The sequence below is a fragment of the Trichomonas vaginalis genome, chromosome V (genome assembly GCF_026262505.1).
Source record: "Trichomonas vaginalis G3 chromosome V, whole genome shotgun sequence".
In the NCBI taxonomy this organism is placed as follows: domain Eukaryota; phylum Parabasalia; order Trichomonadida; family Trichomonadidae; genus Trichomonas; species Trichomonas vaginalis.
The window spans coordinates 20425526-20440532 of NC_067207.1; the positions used below are offsets into that span (position 1 = coordinate 20425526).

The 15007-nt window shown below is 33.7% G+C and overlaps 10 protein-coding genes and 1 pseudogene across 11 annotated transcripts, besides 2 other annotated features; 5 read left to right on the forward strand and 6 right to left on the reverse strand.

Moving 5' to 3' along the window:
* Window positions 1-4919: part of a mobile genetic element that runs on past the window's edge.
* On the reverse strand, window positions 677-1129 carry TVAGG3_0372110 (uncharacterized protein; the record flags this gene model as incomplete). The annotated part of the gene is made up of 1 exon (XM_051231817.1): window positions 677-1129. One exon carries the CDS (start codon window positions 1127-1129, stop codon window positions 677-679), a length of 453 nt encoding a protein of 150 aa, XP_051101547.1.
* TVAGG3_0372120 lies at window positions 2456-3332 on the forward strand (annotated as a pseudogene). The gene has a single exon. A coding segment is annotated over exon 1 (877 nt).
* TVAGG3_0372130 (uncharacterized protein) lies at window positions 4229-4663 on the reverse strand (the record flags this gene model as incomplete). Its single annotated transcript, XM_051231818.1, has 1 exon — window positions 4229-4663. One exon carries the CDS (start codon window positions 4661-4663, stop codon window positions 4229-4231), a length of 435 nt encoding a protein of 144 aa, XP_051101548.1.
* Window positions 4920-5514: 595 nt separating the features above from the next.
* On the reverse strand, window positions 5515-5667 carry TVAGG3_0372140 (uncharacterized protein; the record flags this gene model as incomplete). Its single annotated transcript, XM_051231819.1, has 1 exon — window positions 5515-5667. The coding sequence occupies one exon, from the start codon at window positions 5665-5667 to the stop codon at window positions 5515-5517; it is 153 nt and encodes a 50-aa protein (XP_051101549.1).
* A 301-nt stretch (window positions 5668-5968) lies between these two features.
* Window positions 5969-8036: a mobile genetic element.
* Window positions 6106-6866, forward strand: TVAGG3_0372160 (uncharacterized protein; the record flags this gene model as incomplete). The annotated part of the gene is made up of 1 exon (XM_051231820.1): window positions 6106-6866. A coding segment is annotated over one exon (761 nt), but the record flags the coding sequence as incomplete, so codon positions are not given.
* Window positions 8037-8167: 131 nt separating the features above from the next.
* Window positions 8168-8417, reverse strand: TVAGG3_0372170 (phage tail repeat-like family; the record flags this gene model as incomplete). The annotated part of the gene is made up of 1 exon (XM_051231821.1): window positions 8168-8417. A coding segment is annotated over one exon (250 nt), but the record flags the coding sequence as incomplete, so codon positions are not given.
* A 72-nt stretch (window positions 8418-8489) lies between these two features.
* On the forward strand, window positions 8490-9338 carry TVAGG3_0372180 (uncharacterized protein; the record flags this gene model as incomplete). The annotated part of the gene is made up of 1 exon (XM_051231822.1): window positions 8490-9338. One exon carries the CDS (start codon window positions 8490-8492, stop codon window positions 9336-9338), a length of 849 nt encoding a protein of 282 aa, XP_051101552.1.
* A 4-nt stretch (window positions 9339-9342) lies between these two features.
* On the reverse strand, window positions 9343-9585 carry TVAGG3_0372190 (serine threonine-protein phosphatase family; the record flags this gene model as incomplete). The annotated part of the gene is made up of 1 exon (XM_051231823.1): window positions 9343-9585. One exon carries the CDS (start codon window positions 9583-9585, stop codon window positions 9343-9345), a length of 243 nt encoding a protein of 80 aa, XP_051101553.1.
* An 18-nt stretch (window positions 9586-9603) lies between these two features.
* TVAGG3_0372200 (uncharacterized protein) lies at window positions 9604-9966 on the reverse strand (the record flags this gene model as incomplete). Its single annotated transcript, XM_051231824.1, has 1 exon — window positions 9604-9966. One exon carries the CDS (start codon window positions 9964-9966, stop codon window positions 9604-9606), a length of 363 nt encoding a protein of 120 aa, XP_051101554.1.
* Window positions 9967-11765: 1799 nt separating this feature from the next.
* TVAGG3_0372210 (protein serine/threonine kinase protein) lies at window positions 11766-12713 on the forward strand (the record flags this gene model as incomplete). The annotated part of the gene is made up of 1 exon (XM_001315920.1): window positions 11766-12713. One exon carries the CDS (start codon window positions 11766-11768, stop codon window positions 12711-12713), a length of 948 nt encoding a protein of 315 aa, XP_001315955.1.
* Window positions 12714-13529: 816 nt separating this feature from the next.
* TVAGG3_0372220 (uncharacterized protein) lies at window positions 13530-14210 on the forward strand (the record flags this gene model as incomplete). The annotated part of the gene is made up of 1 exon (XM_001315921.1): window positions 13546-14088. The coding sequence occupies one exon, from the start codon at window positions 13546-13548 to the stop codon at window positions 14086-14088; it is 543 nt and encodes a 180-aa protein (XP_001315956.1).
* Between the last annotated feature and the right edge of the window lie 797 nt (window positions 14211-15007).

Here is a 15007-nt window from a genome sequence, read left to right on the forward strand (position 1 = left end):
TTACGCTTGTACTTGGATTTTCTAATGGTGCACTTGAACCAAGGTCAAAGTTCAGTATTATGTCGTCTGCTCTAACAGTAGTGAAGGATTTATGTGTATGGTTCTTGTCAGCTTTACTGTCTAATGTAGCTTGAAGTTCATTTATATCGGAGATGTTGTGTTTATGAGATTTCAAAACTTTGTTCATTGCTTCGAGTTCAACTTTGTCAGCTTTACTTTTAATAGCATCTTCAAACGTTATTTTTGACTTAACTCTCAAAGTAAATCTTGGTTCAACTAATACACCTTTAACAGAGAAAGTAGAGGCATAAATTTCATCGTTATAACTAAATGCTTCTGGTGCTTTACCCGTGTCATACTGTACAGTACAGCTTATGTCATAACCTTTAGCACGAATGTATTTATATCTTCTTTCATTGGGGTCTTCCGTCTTCACTTCTTCAGTTCGTGTTAAATATCCATGGTAGTCCGTTATAATCTGTTCGTCTGAAGTTATATAATGAACGTGGTTTTTATCTGCTTTTTCGGCTAATTTCTCTTCTATGGAGTCGTTATAGTCAATGCATCCAACCAGATAAAGTTTTAATAGTATCCGAACCATTTGAAATGAAGTTCAAAGCATTTTTAACGTCATTTAAAGCTTCTTCACCAAGTACTGCCCATATCTTTCCGATTTTTATTCAGGGTCGAGATAGTCAATGACACATTGTTTCCCTGTTATTCGTGAGATAACATTTTCAAGGTCCTCCTTTGTTAAAATTATTTGGTTCTTACTTATAAGATTTGTCAAAAGCTTCTTATCGTCTTTGAGTAAAATTGTTTGGTATAACTGAAGAAGGTAATGGTCTACGTTATCTGAAGGATTTGTTTGAACATTTATGTAAGGATTGCCGTTGGCTTCTCTTGAAAGAATTTGGTCCAGTGGTGGATACTCTAACTTAACATCTGATGTAGCGTTAGCGTTTGAAGCTGAGTTTAAATTCACGGATTTCAGTTCTGGTTCTTTTTCTTTCAAACACTCTGAACTATAGTTCTTTATGACAATATTGTTTGTCGTTCGTGAGTCAACATTTGATGTTGGTTCAATTGGAACATTAACGGCACCAGCTAAGATGGATTTGCTTCTCATTTCATATAGAATAAAAACCTTTTATATGTATGAAATGAACAATATACTCGACAAGGGTTTGAATGTAAAGCTAACGAATGAAAATATTGTTGAATTCACTGAGACAGGAGCTGTGTATAAAGATGTAGAACTACTGAACAAAAGAGCTAAGGGAAGAAGCAGGAACATGAACAAAGGGTGGAAGCCTATAAAAATTTATGTCAATGATGGCTCAGGGTTCAAACATAAAGTATGGCAGAAAGTTATAGAGTTTATGCTCTCAAAGGTGAAAAGCCTTCATTTAAGAACAGCTATTCTAACACATATCCTCAAAAGCTAACGGAATGGAGAAGTGGATGATATGAATGACAGCAAAAATATTAACAGAAATGGCGACAGAGATGCATGGAATTTGTTTACCATCAGTCAATTGAAGGTTAAACTTTAAAACAATGTTGGTCGTTCCCATGGAATATTTTGACTTTAATGGTAATTAGTCATGATATGAATCTCAAGGTATGAACGAGGAGAGATGAGAGACTTATATGCTTCCCAAATTTCTTCAAAGGTAATGTTATACCTGACTGTTTCCAAATGAGTTCAATATCATAATAACGTGAGAAACCTTGAAAGATAACGAAGTCAGTTATGAGACGTTTTATGTTTAAAGCTAAAAACCCCATGTTTGCATAAGTATTGCTACAGTTAAGTGGTAATGTCTGACTTTAGTAATGATGTTAGCTAATGGTGAGTCTGGTTTTGACACTAAACCTTTACCAGCGAAGTCGTCGCAAACGAGCAGAGTGTTTGAAGGATATTTTTTTGAAGGGGTATTTTGAAAGTTTGATAGAATGTAGTTTTGTCAGTCGTTTCATATCGTAAACTCCTGAGTACTGACGTAAGTGGTGTTTGTCAATAATTCTTTCCATCTCCTCAGAAGTCTTTTGCATTCCTGACTGTATAAATTCAACGATGGCATAATATTTCCTCTTACGTCGAATGTAACGTTGAAGAAATTCAATGAGTTCGCTATCTGGAACTTTAACGACAGAGGCTTGAACTTTTGACATAAATGTTTTCGCTGTTGAATCCATAGAGTCTGAAGTTGCTGATATAATGATTTGGTCATAGTAAGAGTCGTTTCCTAAACGTTCTGTTATGAGTATATGACGAATTAAATTAAATGTCTTACCTGAACCCATCTTTCCACATAGAAATAAACGCATTTGAACAGAACTCATAGTCTTACTGAAAGGAAGAATGAGAGAACTGTTGAGCTTTTCACTGCTTTCATTCATGTCTTCATCTACGTCATGTATTAAATGCTTCATTTTATCTTCATTAAAAATGCAAGTCAGAAATATTCAGAACATAGCACCGAGTCTAACTGACAAGAGTATAAAGATATACTATGAACACGTTATGATGAAACCTACCAAAATTCAAGAAAGTCAGTATACTTATGAATATCCAAGGCACTGGGTAGAGTATGTAGGAGGTGAGAAAGCTATTGAAATCAGACAGGTTCGAAGTATTCCAGCAGGAAGAACAATATTATTGAAGAACTTTAATGTTTTGAGGTATAATGATGAAACAAAGAAGCAAGATAGTTTTCCTGTTGCTGTGTATGTGAACCTAGACACAGGAGATGACATGAAAGTTTTTAACACAAAGCTTCAAACGGTAGTGAGAGAACAACTGACTGCGGAAGGACATCCATTACCTTCAGAAGTTAGCATAGCATATAATTTTGAAACAAACTCAATAGATTTTAAAGTCATCTCTGCAAATAAGTCAGGTTTTACATTTAAGAAGCAGATGTATATTCGAATGAAAACTTCAAAGCTATTGCATGGTTAGATAATGACGATTGCTTTAAGAAAATATTTAAATTCAGTGACTCAAAGATGTCAATTGATGACCTTCGTGGAATGTTACCATCGACGTTTACAGTAGAAGGTTCAGCAGGATTGCTTACAAGATTGTCAATTGGTGGCATTTGGTCTCGTGAGAACTTGTTATAAAATCCAGTATAAGTGAATTTGCTGAAGAATCTATATTATGTCTTTCAAACTACATGTATTCGCCACCGAAGCATTATAGTATAACAAACTTTGTCAGTAAGTTTAACATAAGACTTGTCGAACCTTCTTCAATGAAAGATGTTGTGCTACCCAAAGACGGAAAGGATGGACTCATTATTGAGATGATTTTAATAGCATATTAAATGAGCTTGTTCTTGAAGGTCATTCATGATGAAATAACTGTTGTAGAAGATGTTAGCAATTGTTCAGACATTTTGAAGCGTATAGATGAGATAAGAAAGAAGTTTATGAAGCCGCAACGCGGCGAGGACGAAGTCCATGAGAATGTTTATGTTTCATTGACTTTCTCCAGTAACGAACTTTTATGAGATAATATTGAAGAGAGATGATTTTAATATGGGGTAAATGGTAGCTTGGGCAGCTTTAGGCGCAATGGGAACAAAAGCATTAGCATTTGGAGCAAAAGCACTTGGAGCTTATGACGCAGTAAATAAATGAGTGGAGGAAGGGTTTCGAAGACATTAGATGCAAATAAAGGGAAGATTGGAGGCTGGGTTGCAAAGAAGTTAAGATTAAATAAAATAGGGCTCATAAATAAAGCATCCAATTTGGTTGCGACTGAGTCAGAAAATGCTTTAGGAAAGGACGATGAGTTTGCAAAACACGCAAAAGACTTTAATGACCAGATGAAAGGTGAAACAATGCATTTAAATAGAGTCGATGGAACTAAAGAAAATGTTTCTTCTCCACCAGTAGTTCTTCCGTATGGTCCCTATGGAATGTATGGAAACCCTTACGAAAGACCATTTGACCCATTGACTGGTGGAAGTAACTGGTATCATTACGGACGAAGAGAAAGACAGTCAAGTTGGAGACAGACGTAAAGAAAGCAACTAAAAAGAAACCAAGGAAGAGAGTTATAAAGTAATGAATTCAACGGGTGAAAAAAGAGGTGAAAAAAGAGGTGAGATTTCACCACTTCACCTAAATTTATTTTTGCGCTATGTTTTCATACGTGTGAGGGTGGTGATATCATTAATTTTTAAATAAATGACAGAACAAAAATATAACATTTCTACTCAGCAGGAATGAGACCCTTACTGACTATGTATTCGTTTAATGCTTGATGAAAACAATGGTACATATTATCGTATGGGTATACACAACGTCTGTTTCCATCGTCGTCGTATATGTAGAGCTCAAATCCAGTCCAACCTTCTTTTGTACAATATGTAGCTTTATTTAAGTATGCATTTATGTAGATAAGGCAATTTTCTTCATCGCTCCAGAAATAATTTTTGTTCTTTGTTGAAATAGTTTTCGTTCCTCTGCGACCATAAGGAATGTATGCAATGAACTTTGCGTCATAAGGGATTGTAATATATTCAGGGTTTCTTTCATCGTCAATGGGTCTGTCTTTGTTAAAATGCATGTTTCTCAGTTTTACTTGAGTTTTGAATAGTTCACGGAAACGTTCTGGGAAAGAGTCATAGTAAATATAGTCGGACATGTCTTTACAATGAAATAAAAAATTTAAAAAAATAAAAATAAGGTTATTTTTTATTTAGTGAGGACGGTAGTGAATTCGTTAGTGAAGTCATTAGTGAAATCATTTATGTGTCAGACGGTTTTGTAAATATTTAAGGTTAAGTTGGTTTTATGGTTGTGTTGTAAAATATACGTTACCGGTTTCGTAAAGTGTCAAAACCGCTAAGTGGTGTACGGAGGCGCGCAGTGCCACAGTACACGACTTAGGGATACTAACTGTAACCACCCGCTGCCAAAAGTCTTTGACGCCAACCCATACCAGCTAATGAAGGTTGGCTTGGTTTAGTTTGGAAACTAACCTTTGGTTTTGGTTTTTCTTCAGTTTGTGGCTTCCCTTCTTCTATTGGTTTTTCGTCACTTTTCGGTTCCTCTGACTTTACTTCACTTGCAGGAACAGTTGTGTCGTCAACATCTTCATAAATATCATATGCCATTTGTTTTTGTTTTCCTTTCAACTTTTTGTGTTTGTTGTAAAGTTTAGAATATTTCGACTCTAAGTCAATGAGATGTTCTATAATGAACTGTTGGTCAGTGAAGTAAACTTTTCCATCTGTTGTCTCGAAAGCTCCTTCAGACTTCAATATTTTATTTGTGAGAGTCTGTTTCTTTTTTGAGATACTAGCCGTTCCATTTCTATGAAAAGTGACTTTGTAGTTAGGGTTTGTATTTCCAGACCTGGCACTTTCTATTATTGAATTTTTCTCTTCATCTGTAAGTTCTTTGACAGGTTTTGACAATGGTTCTGAACTTTTTGTTTGTGGTGTCAAATCTACCGTTTCAACTTCTTCGGTCATTTCATCTCAGTAAAAAATTTTAGTTTGGTTTGTTTTCAACTGGTTGTTGTTGTTTTTTAAGTCGGTCTAAAACTTCCTGAGGTATAGGAAGAACTTGACAAACACGTTGTGTAACTGCTGGAAGTCGACAAATCCATCTTGAACCCATTTGTCTCAATGCTGTATTGTTCATTTCATCTCAGTAAAAAACTTTACATTCCCCACGTTTGAGGTGGTTGCGGTTGGTTATTGTTTACCCACTGTTGTGCATGGTTATATCCTCTGTTAAAGAATCTTTCACCTTGGTCCATATAGTGTCCTGCTTGGTTATAGTAGTCATTTGCTTTGTTATAATAGTTTCCTGCTTGTCTTCCTACATTGTCCATCCATCCTTGAACTTTTCCTCTTGTTTCAGGATTTGGAATAAGATTTGCTGCATCTCGTGCTACATCCCAACCTTTCTGTACAGTTTGTATAATAGGTTGTGCTTTCTCTTTAAGTATACCTAATGTACTCAAAATCTTCCTTCCAACTCCAAATACACCTCTGGCTATTGTTCCCACTGCGGGCAAAAATCTGGATGCAACTCCTGCTAATGCGCCAAATAAACCCATTTCTTATAGGATAAAAAATGACGAATCCAAACAAGGACCCCTATGTTTCTAAAGCGACAAAAAAAGCACTCATGGTAAAAATCTTTAGTTCAACACCAAATGCTTGGTTTATGGATATCTTGGAAAACATTCCGAGAGTTAGAACAGATGGACCACCATACTGGCTAATATTTGTCGGTCAAAACACAAGATACTGTGAAGCCATACCATTATGGTCCAAAAATATTTTAGATGTGAAAACTGCTTTGACAATATTCGTTGACAAATACCATCCAACAAAACTGACATCTGACTGTGAAAGTTCTTTCAAATCAGATGATGTAAAAAACTATCTGCGTTCAAAAAATGTAAACCAATATTTCATTGTCGACCAAAACCATTCTGCTCTTGGTGTCATTGACGGATGTATAAAAATGTTAAGAGACTTAAACCAACCACAAGGTGGTGAAGCAAATGAAATGTCATATGACGACAAATATAGACACTTCTCCATGGCAAAGATGAGACAAGTTTTAAATATTTACAATAGCCGTAAACAAAAAGGTTTGGGAAACCACTCCCCCGAAGAAATGAAAAACAACCCTGACTTAGAGAAAGACTATATATTTAATAATTTAGTCAAAAGAGACAAACAAGAAAGAATGCCGGGCTTCAAACTTCAGAAAGGTGACAAAGTAAAAATAGAAATACCTAAACGCGACCCATATGAAAATACTATTGACTATGACAACAATGGGAACCCGACAGGTACTCACATTCGTGTTCGTAAAAATAGAAGAAAGTATACAAGAGAATATTATGAAGTTTTAGGCAAACATGGCAAAATGTACACACTGCAAGCAGAAGATAAAACTACTATTGTCAGACCTCGTTTCAAACTTGTCAAAGTTCAAGGTGGTATACTTTCAAAGACAGTTCCTAACAAATATAAGACAACTCCTGACCAATATGCTAAAGAAGTTGAAAATGACGACTAAGCAATTCTATACCATGCGTAAACTGTCATGTAAGGTGGCATGTATTCTTTACTTTGTCCCGTTGTTTGCGTATATCCCGAAACGCGATGTGTATGGTTTCCATCTCCCTGAGTGTCACCCCAGAAACAATTTATAGCAAACTGAACGTCGTCTTTAACATCATATCCTTTACCTTTTTTCATTGCTGACCAATCCCAAAATTTATGCTTATGCCAACCTGCTTGAGATGTACTTAAATCTATGTAGTGACTGTGCGCAGGTAAATTTTCACCTGAAATCGTTTTACTTCCTCCTGTTTCCTTTGAAGAGTTTGCACAATACAAAAACCTGTCAACTATTTGAGTCCAAGTTCCAAAACCCAGAACTGTTTCTGGATTTGTTGAGTTCATTGACGTATAAATAGAGCCTATAGGATATAATGTTTGAAGCATTTCTGTCTTTAATGTTTGAAGCTCTGTTTTGTCAGCCTTCTTGTCATATAAATCTTGAGCAGTGAATTTAGTATTATATTCATCCTTCATGACATAAACATCTTTACATCTAATGTTTCTCATCGTCGTTATGTCGTCATCCGATGTTAAACCTTGTGGAAAGTTAGGAGGTTTACAATATATTGCATCCCCACCAGTTTCTTCAACCGTTCCTTCAATACTTTCTATAGCAACAGTTGTAAAACTTGTATGTGTATGGTTCTTGTCTGCTTTCTTCTCTAACTCATCGTTAACATAAGTTTTATCTGCTTTAAGGTCTAAACATCCTGAAACCCATCCTGTATCGGCTTTAGTTTTTAAAATCTTTGATGTCCGTTCATGGTACCAGTCAACCCTTTCTATAATTTCTTTATCTTTTTCATCCACATATTCCTTATCCGCCTTCTTCACTAACACACTAGCCATAAGTCCCTTATCTACCTTATTTTCAAGGCTAACGTTTAAGTCTGTTATTTCAGATATAGAATGTGTATGAGTCTTTTTAGAATATTCGTTTTCAGCTCTTGTCACTTCACTTGACATTTTATTGTCAACATATGTTTTGTCTGCTAGTTCAGGATGAGTATGTTCTTTTGTTGCATAAGCATTGTTAGCTCTTTCTTCTTCTTTTGCTATTGCATCGTCTACATATTCTTTGTCAGCTTTGTTGTCAACATCTGCTTTCAAAAGAAGTTCATTTATAGGTTTCTCGTTTAAAGTTCCTTTTGTTGGATTTATACAGACAGTATTGTTCTTCTTGTCTTGAAACAGAAACTCATCTGTCATTGGGTTTAATGTCAGTTTTAAGTTTCCTTCTTTCAATGACTCAGATATCTTAGAATAGTTTGAAAAGTTTGTTGTGTTCTTATTTAGAGCTTGCATAATGAGTTGTCGGTTGTGTTGTATTTCTCTCATAGACGCTGTTTCATTTGACATTTTTATTCTAGATAAAATATGCTTCCAATAGAAAAAGAAAATTCAAGAGTTGCTACAACTAAACCATTAGATGAACTTTTTACTAATGTCGGTCAAAAGTTTGAGACAGAGACCGTAAAGCATGAAGGCTATCGTTTTGACTACCCATTAAGATGGCTAAGAGACCCATCTGTCACAAAAGCTATTGGCTTTCGTAGAATGAAGTTTGTGTCTGTAGAAGATAAAAGTTTTCCATTTATTGTAAGGTTTCATATAGATTATATATCTGAAGGGAAACGAAAAATGTGGGAAGAAATTGAGCTAATACAAGTTGACCTTTCATCTTCTCTACAGACTGCGTTAAAAAATATAGAAGATAAAATAAATTCATGTTATGCAAAATATGCTGATGAATATGCAAATACCGAGAGCACACTTTATGTGAGAATTGTATATGACAAACAAAATTCACAAGTGTCATTTCAAATCTACGAAAACAATCCAAATAAAGACGAACAAATATATACAGAATTCACTGCAATGTCATGGTATTATTTGCAAAGAATGTTAAATCAGAAAGTCGAACTTCCTTTAGCAAATATTTACAGTCGATATGCAAGAGATGAACCATATTTATTTAAAGATGTTTTCGACCCAGCTGCTATTATTGTTCATGCTTCATTTTCTGGCGCCCAAAACTCTTTCTTATGCTTGGCAAATGACTTTTACGAAAAACCTACAAAGTTATACGAACCACCAAGTGGAAGTATTTCAGACTTTCAAGTATGGTTTACTACAGATGGAAGAAAAAGAATAATTCCATTATACCATGCGTTTTACTTAGAACTTAGTTTCATATACAACTACTATCGAACGGTAAAAATATAATTTTTTAATACGGTTGAGGTGTTGGATTTGGTTGCCAACTAGACTGTGGTGCAGGTTCAGGCTGTTGTATAACAGGAGCTTGTTCTTCTGGTTCAGGGTCTTTAGGTATAATACCAACAAACTGACCTACTCTTTTACCAATATTTTTGACTCCGTTCCAAATTCCTCTTCCTACGGTTTTTATTCCATTCCATATACCTCTTCCAACTCTTCTGAAGAAGTTTCCAATACTACTGAAGAAACCCATTTTACTATATGTAAAAATCTAATGTCCGCCTAGTCTCTTACGTTTCCTGTTGAGTTCCATAGCATTCTTTAACTGGAGCTCATACATTCTGTTTCTCCTCTGGTAGAAAACATATTCTGGGTCAACTCCTGTGTTCGCGTCATCTGCATAAAGTTGTTTATATCCCACTTCAGGGTTTGTATAAAACTCTTTCCATCTCATATTTGCATACCATGGTGGCAAACCTAACGCAGCGTCATTTGACATGGCAGTTTGCATTTGTACATCTGTTGGCACTTGACCATAGTTTGCCATTGCAGTTTGTATTCTAACTTCATTTGGAATATTCTCTGGGTTTGGTTGTCCAGGTTGCTGTGCATTCGCTAAGTTCTGTGCGTCCATTTAATATTAGATAAAAATATCTCTTACGAGTACATATGCTGAACATTTGCAGGCATTGGTTCATCTTCATATTCTCTGTACTTTTCTGCCACGTCAAATAAATAAATGACACAATGGAAAAAACCTAAAACAAGTAGTCCTATTTCAAACCACATTTACTTACTAATAAAATTTCTTTATTGTGACACTTTCTCCAGTTTATAGGACCTCTCTCATATTCTATCTTGTCATATATAAACTCATAGTCATGTATGTCCTCTAACCATCTCATAACGGTTTCCAAACCACTTTTATCGGATGTAAAGTAAAAGCATGGATGGTTATGTATAACGTCTAAAGTTTCTAAAGAGTCTCTCAAAGTCCAGTCTACTTGGTATTGAAAATCCCATGTGTTAAAGAACGGCGGGTCCACTATAAGAAAACATTTTCCTTGTCTTTATATTTTTCATACAACTCTGTCCAATGACATCTCACAAACTCTATACCCTCAATATATTTTTCTATGTCCTCTTTGAAAACATTTGTATAGTTAAGATATAAAACTTTTGACATAAGTGTTTCAATGTCATGAACTCTTATAGAACCACTATATAATAGTCTAGCAGATATACTATCCCAGTCTATATATTCTGCTTTTTTCAAAACCTCTCTCACAATATTTTTCTTATCTAATGGTATACGTTCCATCTTACCTATAGGTATCTTTTCTTTTAACTCTTTCAATATTTTGTTAGTGTCTGGAATATGTTTGAGACGGTCCATATAGTTGTCGAAGTCATTGCATATAATCTTTGAGTCTGGGAATATTATATGGCACAAATGGGATATATAGAAACTTCCACCGAACAAATCTACAAATGTTAGACCATTCGGTAGTTTCTTAAGTTCTCTCAATATAATATCTTTACATTTACTCTTATTTCCAAAGAACGGTAACGGTGGTTTTGTAAAATTCATTTATATATAATAATAAAAATGTTTTTCCCTGAAAAGTGACAGAAAAGTGACAAAACATGAAAACATATATAATTTGTGAAAAGCGACACATTATATAATGTTTTCGACCCAGAAGAAGGCTTCTTCCCAGAAGCAATGGAGGAAGAAGAAGAGTCCTCCGAATAAAAACTTCATTTATACTAAACATCAACATCAGGGCTAGAGGGCACGAAGTGCCTGGAAGCCCCACTGCCTTTTTTTTTTTTTTTTTTTTAATCCAAATATTTGATTGAAAAATATTTATATTTATATTGAATCGAAAAAATTCTACAAATTTTATATTTAACTAATGTAAATCAATTTCATTTAGTTATCATATCTATAATATATTAGAAATTTTCTCGAAATAGATTATCTTCAACGAAATCATTTCGCATCTGAATTAAGTAATCATGATTGCTCACCAAAAATGAAAAATACATCATGCCGATATTAAATGAGCATTGTTATAAGATTATTTCGATTTCAAATTCATGTAAATTAGACGATAGAATTGAAATTATTTTAACATTCATTTAGTCATTAATGCTATTATAATTCGATTTTGAGATTTATAAACATCACAGTAAAAAAAACCGTTTCTGAATAGCAAGACATTTATTTAATTGCAAATAAGAAAGCAAATAATAATACAATTCCTAATTCATTCAAAGAAAAGCTCAAAAAATTCAATGCAGTTGATAGAAAAATGTAATTGCATAAAATCATGTAAGAAATGTCTGCAAAATGCAATGATAGTTTATTGGAGTTCCTTTTCAATTCAGTCTTTCAGAAAAATTTGAAACGAATAATACCATTTATTTATGATAGAGGATTCCACTTTCAAAGAAGCATCGGAAGTTCTAGCGAAACGTGGATATGTCATAAAAGAACACATAGGTAAAGGAGGCTTCGGTTCTGTTTACAGAGTTTACCATGAAACAACAAATCAAACATGCGTTTGCAAAATTTTAAGTCAATTTGGTTCATTTTCAAATGAATTACAGACACTTGTTATGCTAAATCATCCAAACATCATTAAATTGTATGAACAATTCGATGAAAACGACAAATTTTACTTAATCCTTGAAGATTGTTGCGAAGGAGATATTATCAATTATATGAAAACCCACAATTGCTCCCAAGAGCAAATCGCTTCATTTTGCTATCAAATCATTTCTGCTCTTTATTACTTACATAGTCAAAATATCAGCCATAGAGATATAAAACCATCAAATATTCTTGTCGATAAGAATGGCACTATCAAACTTGCAGACTTTGGACTCTCAGACAATACTTTTGGCTATTCAAAATCATGCTCAGGTACAAAGTTTTATATGGCACCAGAAATTTTCGACAAGAGACCTTACAATGCATATAAAGCAGATGTATGGTCACTTGGCATTACTCTTTATTTTATAATCTTTCAAAAATTCCCATTTTCGAATTCGATGGAATGGGTTAAATTTGTACAATATGGGATTGGTCAGAATACATTTCCTGAAATTATCGATGGAAATTTGGATCAGGTGTTACGAATGTCAATTATACCACAACCTCATTTAAGGCATACAGTAGCTGAACTCCTCAGTGAGATAAGCAAGTGTCCTTTACTTAATAGAAAGGAGATAAGTTCATTACAGTTGCATTTATCGGATTCAAGGCTTAAGCAAGCAGCTAGCATTATGAAGCCAAGATCGAGCCTTTTAGGAAGTTTAACAATTTCTCGATCAAGATCTAAGAATAACACATTAACTCTTCTTCATATTTAATCAATTTTGATCGTTTTCTATAAGATTGATCTTGCAAATTCCATGAATTGAATGAGTAAGTACAAGACTTAGCATTTCTCCTCCCATCTTATATGTTTTGTTTGAATAAACTCGCAATATTATTGTTTTTAATTCAGAGCATATGTATTTCAGAAATCCACAGATTAAATGATATTAAAAGACATTTAGCATAACGTTTCTGCTTTGCCATTCATAATCACAGACTGTGTATTAAACAATCAGTAAAAATATATGCATAAATTACAATACATATTCTCACACGGGCTTGTCAAAACAATTTAATAGCTTAGAATTCTTAAAAACTTTCCCAGCCCGATAATTATATTTCATATTGATATTATAAAAATGCACTTGTGTATTTCAAATATATTCAGATGCAGTGCAAAATATTGTATAAGCTTTTATCATATCTCCTAATCAAAATATATCCAAATGCAGTTTCTACAATAATTTTACGATTTTTGAGTATGACAATAAATGAAAACACAAGTCCAATTCATTTGAAGGTCCCATTTAAATTGTATGAAGTTTTGATCGGAAAAGGTTCTCGGAAATTTTTTTTCGTAAATTTTTGATTTTCTTTTTGTGTTTCTTGAAAACAATGAAATAATATTTTCAGATAAAATTCTGTCTATCCACCTGCACATTGAATTTTTTGTCATCTTTTTACGCTTATTATTTGAATATTACTGTAATCATCAGGATTAGTAATTTATAATCTTTTCGATTGAAAAGCTTTGTAAAAATTTGAAAGATGACCTATCGTTTTGCCAAACGTACAAATTTCATAAGTCACTTTTGAATCAACAATATGCAGTTTCAATATGGATCGAATCTCCCAAGAGATAACCTTCGATACAACAGCAATAAGTACAGACCAGAACCTCATATTAAAGTACGAAGGATTGAACCACAGCCATTCTGTTTATCAAATTTCAATTTGGAGCAAAGAGAAAGTTTAGAAAGATTTGCACGATCATGCTATAGCCTTTCTAGACTTAGGAATGATGAAGATAATAGAGAACAAATTCTTAGTCCTAAACATTTCGATGATAGCTTTCCAGTTAAACCAAAACACTATAAATCCCAAATCCCTTCTTTTGCACTTACATATCACGAACGACTTATGAAAGAAATGCCCACGCTTTTCACTTCTAGTAATTCCAGCTTCACAAGTATATCTGAAAATATAGTCGAACCTCCAAAAACGCCAAAGAATAATCATAAGAGAAAGCGGATACCCAAAAACAATGAGAATTTAGCTTCAACATATACATTTGGCGAAAAGAAGGAACCCACTTCAGCAAGATCTTTAAGAAGTCCTAGGAAATTTAGAGCTCCATCACATTCTTAACTAATCTTGCGCGATCCGACAAAAATATATATGAAAACATGTGCATTCGAATATAAGACCAAGCCTTTAGATAATATTATTATACAGGATCTTTAATATAGTATTGTTTGTAAAAAGTTGTTAAACTTCTATGAAAATTGAAAATGAATTTTTTTTGACTATTTCGATATAATAACTTTGTAGTTCGCTAATACTTCAAGTGAACATAGAAAATGCACTTGAAAATCAATCGTGATAGCAAATGGAGTTCAAAAAAATTTCGAATGTAACTTAAACTTACTTATATCATGAAATACTCATAAGTATTGAGCATGATTTGTTAATTATTACCCTCGTTCAATGATCTATCTGGTAAAAAAATACGTTCAATATTGAAGAAAATGAATTAATAGCTTCGCTGTGAATTCACAATGAATCCACTTGCTACAAGAATGAACATAACGAAATAATGGCCAGTATCAATCTAAATTAAAAGATCGGTTATATTTTTCCAAGCAATAATATATGACTTATGAGGCCTTTGACACGCTTTACGAAAATGGATTCTTTTATAATAGAAACCACACAGTCTTACATTGAGCAATAGCAAAATTTTATATCGGGAAAGTGACTTTGAAGTAACAAATTTTTATGTATTTAAGCATAGATATTGACGAATATGAGCCAATCCGTCAAATGATCTATGAGATATTCCATATTGAAGATTTTCCTACCGATGATATCGTTGATAAAGTCAAAAACTGCAGGATTGAGTATAATTTAACACCGAATTTGCTATTTTCAATGATAGATTCAATCAGCAATTACAATTTACATCATATCAAACGCTATACAGAGCTTTTTGTCAGGCTTTACCAGATTTTTACAGTATTTTTAACTCGTACATTATTCGCGCCAAAAAGCCCATTAAGCGCGATAA